This window comes from Mandrillus leucophaeus, unplaced genomic scaffold (assembly GCF_000951045.1).
Source record: "Mandrillus leucophaeus isolate KB7577 unplaced genomic scaffold, Mleu.le_1.0 Scaffold35, whole genome shotgun sequence".
NCBI lineage: Eukaryota > Metazoa > Chordata > Mammalia > Primates > Cercopithecidae > Mandrillus > Mandrillus leucophaeus.
In genome coordinates, this window is record NW_012103698.1 from 607,900 (window position 1) to 618,024 (window position 10,125).

Sequence of the window (10,125 nt, forward strand, 5' to 3'; positions counted from 1 at the left end):
GGTGCGTGCCACCACACCTGGCTAATTTTTGTATTTTTAGTAGAGATGGGATTTCACCATATTGGCCAGGCTGGTCTGGAACTCCTGACCTCAAGTGATCCACCCGCCTTGGCCTCCCAAAGTGCTGGAATTACAGGTGTGAGCCACCACGTCTGGCCAAGGAATGAATATGAAAATAGATATATATTTATATATTTAGACGGCGTCTCTATCTGTTGCCCAGGCTGGAGTGCAGTGCTGCCATCTTGGCTAACCGTAACCTTCGCCTCCTGTGTTCAAGTGATTCTCCTGCCTCAGCCTCCCGAGTAGCTAGGACTACAGGCGTGCATCACCAAGCCCGGCTAATTTTTGTATTTTTAGTAGAGACGGGGTTTCACTATGTTGGCCAGGCTGGCCTTGAACTCCTGACCTCGTGATCTACCCGTCTCGGCCTCCCAAAATGCTGGGATTAATGGTGTGAGCCACTGCACCTGGCCAAGTATATATATTTTTAAAGAAGGTTACATTTCTTATCTTTACAAGACTGCAGGAATCTGAGCTTACTGTAGTAGTTTGACTAGGTGCTTATCTTAATTTTAAATAACTTTGTAAAAAACTAGTGTTCCCTGTTTAAGGAAAAGATCAGGTCAATCAGAAAAAAACTTACTATATTTGCAGAGGGTAGATTAGGACATCTAGACATGTGTATTGCTATAGATTACTAGTTGGAGCTCATTAATTTTGTTACCTTGGTTTTAGGGATTAGTATAGCATGGGCATGTACATAAATGATGGGGGTGATGAATATACTACATAAAGAAGAGCTTCTTTTCTTTGAAGTATTGGTAATACTGTGTGTGTATGCCATAGATGTATGTGTGTACTTATACACACATATGAAGGCAAACTTAGATAACCTTTCATAAACAGTTTATACATACATCTTATCTTAGGAAGTTGGTCTCCCAAAACATAGATAATTGGTTTTAGACCTAATTTTTTAATAGTGGAAATTGAACTTTTTAAAGTTATTTACAAAGTACTTCAGAGATGCAGTTGAAAATGTATTTCACTTCACAATGAAGTGGAAGTCATTATATGAAGGTAAAAATGACAAAAATATTGTTTCAACAGGAAAATAATGAAACTGGCTTAGAGAATGTCATAAACAAAGTGGCCACATTTAAGTAAGTGCTTAATATTTATGTTTATTCTAAAAGGTAGATTGATCTTTGTTCTTGTACTTTGGATATTTTGTAGAAGCTCTGAAGTTCTTAACCTGAACTCCCAAGAATAAGAGTGGAATACAGATTAGAAAGGGTGACAGTGAGGGGCTCACAGTAGACACTTAGCACCTGTTTGTTGAAAAAATGAGTGTTTTTGACAAGTGAATAAGAAATACTCATTTATGATATTAGATGATTCATTTAGATAGTAAGTAAATGAACTTTTCTGATACTCTCTTTCCCGTTAATCTGAACCCATGATTTCATTTATTCTATAAAATTTTATATGCTAATTTTGGATTTTTCTCTAGTAGAATTAAAACTATTTTATAATATTTTCATTTGAGTATATAAAATGGAAATAAAAATTTGATTGTATTAATCTCTGAAATTTGAAAAATCAATACTGATAGTGAATTTCTACCTGTTGCAGTATTGTGTTTACAGATACATTACTAGTTTCAAATAACTTTTAAAATAGGGTATAGCTTTTCTTATGATCTAGTAATGTTCATTGAAATATTCGACTTAGAGATTGGATAGAAACCAAAAGCTATTTAATGTTTAGAACAAATATGGAGTACTCCTTTTGACTTTAATGATCTTCCTTGTAGTACTATATAAAGGATTCAGTACTATATTTTCATTTGCAAATTACTAAGGTTATGATGTCTCCCTACTGTTTTAGATACGACCTTAGACAGTGAAGTGCCTAAGGTCAATGAAATGTTCTTTAGTTGAACAGACAACCTTTAGGCATCAGAGACTCTTAAATCTCTTAAGACGGTTTAGAGATAGGGCATGGTATCAGTTCTAGATAGTATAAAACAAACTTCTCCAGATTTGTTTGAATTTCACTATTATAAAACACAACTGTTATTAGGCTTCGTGTTCACAATGTAGGTTTTTAGTTTTATTATTGGAATGGAATTTTTCATAAGCTAAATGAGACATAATTTTTTTCTGTATATTTGACTTCTAGATTAATTTTTAGGTTTTTATTTTGTCTGTATTTTATGCTTCAAGAACACTGCAGTTCATCTTTTATTTTCCATCTATTTAGGAAACCAGGTGTATCAGGCCATGGAGTTTATGAACTAAAAGATGAATCATTGAAAGACTTCAATATGTACTTCTATCATTACTCCAAAACCCAGCATAGCAAGGTAGAAAAAAGTATCCTTTTCAGTAAATAAACCTAAATTGCTTTATGCTTTCTAACTCTACAGAAAATTTTCTTCTTTTTCTATAGTTTCATGCTGGTTCTTATTAATAGAGGGCATTATGTCACCCAAGAATTAAAATTGAATCAATAATGTTATTTAGTATACAGGCAATATTCAGATTTTCCTGATTATACTACATATGTCCTTAATAGCTGTCTTGGGAAGAGGATTCAATCAAGCATCATGGACTTTATCATCCCACCCTCATTTGATTGTCATGTTTCTTTAGTCTTTTTTTTTTTTTTTGAAACGGAGCCTCACTCTGTTGTCCAGGCTGGAATGTAGTTGCACGATCTCAGCTCACTGCAGCCTCCACCTCCTAGGTTCAAGTGATTCTCCTGCCCCAGCCTCCTGAGTAGCTGGGACTACAGGCACATGCCACCATGCTTGGCTAATTTTTGTATTTTTAGTAGAGACGGGATTTCACCATGTTGTCCAGGCTAGTCTCAAACTCGTGACCTCAAATGATCCACCCACCTTGGCCTCCTAACATCCTGGGATTACAGGCATGAGCCACCTCGCCCAGCCAATAGTCTCCTTTAATTTAGAAGATAATTCTTTTGCATCTTTTTCTTTCATAACATCAGCATTTCTGTAGAGTACCAAATAGATTCAACTTAAACAGTTTTTGGCAAGAATACTATGTAAGTGATATATTACATCTCATTATTTGGCACATACGTCCTTTTGTCCTATGAAGGATCATGTTAAGTTTGATCACTTAGTTAAGGTAATGTCTGGCTTTGTCCTTATAAAGTAAATACTTTACAGCCCATAGCACAGTACCCCGTACATAATAGGTACGGAGTAAATATTTTCAGTAGAAAATAATGAGGACTAAGTTTTTGACCAGGGATATTCCTCATCTATTTTGCATTAGTTTTCTCTAGAACACCATTTTGTTTCTAGGACAAAGAGGCATTTTGAATACATGCTTCAGTATATAAAATATTTTAATAGGTGGTTGGGTCTTTCCTGACTGCTTTAAAGTATTTCATTTGTTTCATGCTTGCAAAGCAGTGTATTTAATGACAGATTTTTTTTATAGGCTGAACATATGCAAAAGAAAAGGCGAAAACAGGAAAACAAAGATGAAGGTAAAAAGTGAGATTCTGAATTGACTCATTTTGATTATTTTCTGTGGTTTTGTATCAGCAAAGCATATAGTTTTTTGTTTTTGTTGGTCTTTGAGAGTGAACAGCTCAAGGAAGTGCAAAGAGCTTTTTGCTTCTTATTCACATATTAAGATACGGTATATATCAGTAGTAACTGAATTTAAAATTGATAGCAAATGTAGTTCATTTTGGGTGACTGATATAGTACTTACATTACACTTAACATTGATATTTTCAGTGCTGGAAAGGTAGCAAAAAAGCATGTGTTGTTTTGCATGTAACCTATTATTTTTTGACATTTGCAATTTAGTATGTAGGATAACCCAAATAAAAATGTACTGTTTGTGTCTTTCCCCCTCCATTCCCCACCTCCTATAGCATTACCACCACCACCACCTCCTGAATTCTGCCCTGCTTTCAGCAAAGTGATTAACCTTCTCAACTGTGATGTCATGATGTACATTCTCAGGACCGTATTTGAGCGGGCAATAGACACAGATTCTAACTTGTGGACTGAAGGAATGCTCCAAATGGTTTGTTTACCCAAAATATTTTCTCTACATCAAGTCCTAGAGTTCTTGGGGATCTGGAGAAGATCTCAGGTCTAACTTCAATTGGAACCACATCTAGAGCACTGGAAATGTAGGGGTCATTAAAAATAGCTTACAGACAGCACAAATTTTTAGTGATATGTTCTCGTGTTTTTAGCATCCTTACTCTTGGGAACCATTTCTGTTTAATAAAACCCATGGAAACAAAAACAGGCATACTTATGCTAATAAATTGACATGTTGTTATTGTGTCATGATTTGTAATTTTACTTGAATTATAAGGAGACAGTATAATAAAGATTTGAAGATAGGTCTAGACTTCAGTCTTGGGTTTCTCCACTTCCTATTTAAGGAGCAAATAATGATTTTCTCATTAGTAAAATGGATAAAAGTGTAATTATTCATAGAGGTAGGAGAATTAGCTAAAGTGAAAGCAGCTATTTTTCCTTGTTACTGTTATAGATAAATATATGTTACTTAATTATGGCACGTCATGGTAGTTGTAACACTATGTTTATTTATACCTGCCTAACTAATCCTTTTTCTTTGAGTATTGTTGGTCTACAGGTTCTAAATGCTGTCATTACCCTATGTGTACCTCAATTTTTGTTATAACACTGATAAATACATTCTCTAGTAAATTTCAAACTGTAGAGATATGTTTGAAATCAAGTTAAAATTTCTCTCCCTGAGTCCCAGTATGATATATAGGACATAAGCATTGTTAAAGTTTTGTATATTCTGGAAATCATTGCACGTTAGCGCATATAGATCTACTTATTCTTGATAGCTGCATAGTGCATCATATGGATATAATGTGTTTAAGTAGTCTCCTATTAATAGACATTCAGGTATTTCTAGGTCTTTGCTGTAACAAAGAATAATAAAAAGTACATTCTTATACAAATGTTTTTGCATACTTAAGGGAGTGTATTTGTCATACTAATTCCTAGTAGTTGGTATATGCCTTTACATTTTTGGTAGATGTTTTCAAATTGGCCTCCAAAAATGTTGTACCAGTTTACTTTCCCTTCACCAGTATGGTCAAAAGTGCTTACTTCCCAATACCTATGCCAGCTCTATATTTTACTAAACACCAAAATTTTTGCCACTGTAATAGGTGAAAAATAGGATGATCTTGTTTCAACTCATTTTTCTCTAAGTGAGGTTGAACATTTTTTTTTTTTTTTTTTGAGATGGAGTTTCACTGTAGTCCCCCCAGGCTGGAGTAGGCTGGAGTGCAGTGACACAATCTTGGCTCACTGCAACTTCCGCCTCTGGGTTCAAGCTATTCTCCTGCCTCAGCCTCCCAAGCAACTGGGATTACAGGCGCCCATTACCATGCCCGGCTTATTTTGTATTTTTAGTAGAGACGAGGTTTCACCATGTTGACCAGGCTGGTCACGAACTCCTGACCTCAGGTGATCCACCTGCCCTGACCTCCCAAAGTGCTGGGATTACAAGCATGAGCCACCAGCGCCGGGCCAGGTTGAACATTTTTCTTATGTGTATTCATCATTTCTCTTTCTGTAAACTGCTTAATGTGAACTGCTGAAACCTTTGCGTGTTTTTTACATATCAGCTTTCTTATTTTTATACTTCTACTTAAAATGGATTTACTTTGCTAGGCATGGTGGCCCATACCTGTAATTTGCAGCACTTTGGGAAGCTGAAGCAGAAGGATCACTTGAGCGCAGGAGTTTAAGACCAGCCTGGCCTACCTAGTGAGACGCTGTCTATTACTCCCTGGCCCCCGAAAAAAAATTAGTTGTGCATGGTGGTGTGCACCTCTAGTCCCCGGCCACTCAGGAGGCTGAGGCAGGAGGATCACTTGACCCGAAGAGCTTAAGGCTGTAGTAAGCTAGGATTGCCCCACTGCCCTCCTGCCTGGGTGACAGAGTGAGAGCCGTCTCTGAAAAAAATAAAAATTAAATTAAAAATATATTTACCTGAAGAAGCTCAATTTTAAAGATCTCTTATTTTCCTCCTTCAGGCTTTTCATATTCTGGCATTGGGTTTACTGGAAGAGAAGCAACAGCTTCAAAAAGCTCCTGAAGAAGAAGTAACATTTGACTTTTATCATAAGGCTTCAAGTATGTTTGAGTATCACTCTTCAACACATTTGTCATTGAAAGTTTAGATCTTAAGGAGTTTTAGTTTGTCAAACCTGAAAGTTTATATCTTACAGAGTTTTAATCTGTCAGTCCTTAAAACATAGGTAACCCTGAAATAATTTTTTTTCCCTAGCATTCTTAGTTTGTAACTAGTATTTTCAAGTATACTAATATATTTTTAAATCCTTTACTGTAGTCTTTATTACAGTCTTTTTACTACGTGATCTCCCCACCTTTTTTTTTTTGGTTGCATATATTGGTGATTTTTACTTTAATTCCTCATCTTAGTATTATCAAATATTTTCTGCTGTGTCAACCATAGCATTCATGTGACATGTCTTAATAAGATATTAATGTTTCTGAATTTTAAATGCTAGAAATCTGAATGATAATGTGTTCATTTTGCATTGTATTCAACTTGGAAGAAAAGGATAGTTTTAAATTAGATTTCTAATAAATCCTACCTGATTAAGATAGTTTTTTCAAAGCACATTCCAGGCATGTTGATTATAAAAACAATAGGAGACAAAGGTTTTCTGTTTACATGCTGTATTCTTTAGATCCCTGAAGACATCAAAAACCTATTCAGTTTATGGATATGACATCCCCCACTTCAATATTTTTGGCAATTTTGTTTCTCATTAAGCACTTTTGCTTAGATGTTGAGTAAAGCAGAGAAAAGACCAGAGACAGATATTTAGGGTAGCTTTCACTTAGCAGTGCCAGTAAAAGATGTAAGAGAGAGACTTAAACTCATTTTTAAATTTAATAGATCATATCATTATAACCCAGTACTTCATATAATTGCAGATTCGTCCGTTGAAAAATTAATGTAGTTAAGGGATTGATTGGCAAACCTTGGTTATCAATGTAAATAACATTAACTAGAAATTGTAATTTGTACATAATTATGAAGATATAATTGACCCTCCATATCTGTGGGTTCCATATCTAGGGATTCAACCAGTCGCAGATTGAAAATATTCAGAGGGAAAAAGGAAAGGATGGTTGTCACTGTGCTGAACATGTACAGACATTTTTTTTCTTGTCATTATTCCCAAAACAATATTATCTAACAACTATTTACATAGCATTTACATTGTATTAGACATTATAAGTAGTCTAGAGATGATTTAAAGCATACAGAAGCGTGTGTATAGATTTTATGAAACTACTACACCATTTTATATAAGGGAATTGAGCATTAGTGGATTTTGGTGTCCATAGGGGTCCTGAAACCAATTCCCTGAGGATACCAAGAGATGACTGTATGTATTTATTTATGATGTGTGATTTTGTGTTTTAAAAAAGGATTGGGAAGTTCAGCCATGAATATACAAATGCTTTTGGAAAAACTCAAAGGAATTCCCCAGTTAGAAGGCCAGAAGGACATGATAACGTGGATCCTTCAGGTAAACTAGAAAAGTAAAGTGATCCTGTCTTGGTTTAAATATTTAAGAATTCTCTACTTGCCTCCAAAATTAAACCGCTGTACCATTGTAGCCATTTACTACTGGTTTACACAATCACTTATTCTTCATGTTAATAATTCTATTTTCCTATATTTTAGTGTAGTTTTAAAAATAAGCTAAGATTTATTTATTTATTTTTTTTTTGGTCGTTATTTAGTCAACTTTACTGAATACCTACCATGTGCCATGCTCATTTATAGATTTCTAGATGGAACAAGACAGACAAGGTGCTCGCTATCATGGAACATATACTGTAGTTGAGGGACAGACATTAAACAAATAAATAAACAAGAAAATATCAGGGTAAATCAATAGATGAGTAAGGGGTTACTTTGGGTAATTAGGGAAGGCCTCTCTCAAAATACGACATTAGAGCTAAGGCCTAAATGACATGGAGTCAGTCTTAGAAGAGCCTGGAAGAGTACTCCAGAAAGAGTGAACAGCAGTGCAAAAGCTCTGTGGTGGCCAGAAAGAAGACCAGTATGGCTGGAACATAATGGGTGAGGGATGGAAAAGTAGGCAGTGAGGTCAGAGGGGCAGCCGGGGGCCAGATCTTGTAGGTCCTTATAAGGCAGCATAAAGTGATAATTTTTTAGCACAATGGGAAAATACTGGCGGATTTTAAGTGACCTAATCTATGTTTGTACAAGATGGTGTTGACTGATGTGGAATAAATGGATTACAGGGGATAGGCATAGAAGTAAGGAAACTGTTAGGAGACTGTTGCAGTAATCTTGATGTGAAATAAGCATGACCTAGGCTAAGATGCAGATAGTAAGAATCTGAACTGATTAAGGTGTATCTTTTTTTTTTTTGAGACGGAGTCTCGCTCTGTCGCCCAGGCTGGAGTGCAGTGGCGTGATCTCAGCTCACTGCAAGTTCTGCCTCCCAGATTCACGCCATTCTCCTGCCTCGGCCTCCCGAATAGCTGGGACCACAGGCGCCTGCCACCTCGCCCAGCTAGTTTTTTGTATTTTTTTTAGTAGAGACGGGGTTTCACCGTGTTAGCCAGGATGGTCTCGATCTCCTGACCTCGTGATCCGCCCGTCTCGGCCTCCCAAAGTGCTGGGATTACAGGCTTGAGCCACCACGCCTGGCCGATTAAGGTGTATCTTGAAGGTATATGAAGATAGAATCTGTAGTACTTGCTATCAGTCTGATGGGAGGGATGAAGGAAATAAATAAATCAAAGATGAGGCTGGGCACGGTGGCTAGCTCCTGTAATCCCAGCACTTTGGGAGGCCGGCGTGGGTGGACCACGAGATCAGTAGTTTAAGACCAGCCTGGCCAAGATGGCAAAACCCCGTTTCTACTAAAACTAAAAAAAAAAAAAAAAAAAAAAATTAGCTGGGCATGGTGGCAGGCACCTGTAATCCCAGCTACTCAGGAGGCTGAGGCAGGAGAATTGCCTGAACTCGGAGGGCAGAAGTTGCAGTGAGCCAAGATCGTGCCCCTGCACTCCAGCCTGGACGACAGAGTGAGACTCTGTCTCAAAAAAAAAAAAACAAAAAGCATGAAACCAGGATTATGGAGCTTCTGCGCTCATTGCATTCATTAAGATATTCTGATGTTTATTACTAAGTATTGTTTTGATAATTAGAATGCATAGGGTAGTTATTTTTCACATTCTTGTCAATTGGAAATCTTGGTACTGATTTATACTTTAAGAGGGCAGCTCTTTTTACTACTTAATTAGAAACAGTCGTTAAGCATGATGTAACGATGTACCTATAAGATAATGATATTATTAAAATTCTTCTTGAAGTAGATTTTATGAATATTTAGTATTTGTGTTAAACTAGCCAATATTATTTTAAGATGTAAAATCAAACAAAAGTAGGTAACTATTAAGAAAGTCAGTTGAGGTACCATTTAGTTCAATGTTCATATCCCATAGAGATGGTGTTATGAATTGCAGATCTAGTCCTGAAAATTCATTTTCAATTAGAATACTAAATTTTATTATCAAAAGATGTAAAAGCATACGTGTCTGCTGTTAAAAACATTAGATACTCTATCCAGATGGTCGATTTAAAGCTATGTTGTAAGTGTTCATCGTGGGAAATTTTTCCTCATGAGACCAAGGTTTCTTCAAAATATAAATAAATTTTACTGGGCACAGTGACTCATACCAAGGTGGGTGGCTTGCTGGAGCCCAGAAGTTCAAGACCAGTCTGGACAATGTGGCAAAAACTCCCATCTCTACAAAAAATATAAAAATTAGCCAAGGATATGGTGGTGTGTGCTTCTAGTCCCAGCTACTTGAGAAGCTGAGGTGAGAAGATGGCATGAGCCTGGGAGACAGAGGTTGCAGTGAGCCAAGATTGTGCCACTGCACTCCAGCCGGGACGACAGAGTGAAACTCTGTCAAATGAATGAATTAATGCATTAATGAATGAATTAATTAATGTATTCATGCTGAAACCATGACCTTTGTTAATA

At 36.4% G+C, this 10,125-nt stretch overlaps 1 protein-coding gene across 1 annotated transcript in view; it reads left to right on the forward strand.

Annotated features, from left to right (window-relative positions):
* Positions 1-10,125, forward strand: part of UBR1 (ubiquitin protein ligase E3 component n-recognin 1) — a 160,279-nt gene that overhangs the window by 73,942 nt on the left and 76,212 nt on the right. The window contains exons 22-27 of the mRNA XM_011989223.1: positions 1,114-1,166; positions 2,269-2,371; positions 3,480-3,528; positions 3,925-4,079; positions 6,091-6,190; positions 7,523-7,623. Of these exons, the coding sequence (XP_011844613.1) occupies positions 1,114-1,166; positions 2,269-2,371; positions 3,480-3,528; positions 3,925-4,079; positions 6,091-6,190; positions 7,523-7,623 (561 nt within the window). The remainder of the gene's footprint in view (positions 1-1,113; positions 1,167-2,268; positions 2,372-3,479; positions 3,529-3,924; positions 4,080-6,090; positions 6,191-7,522; positions 7,624-10,125) is intronic.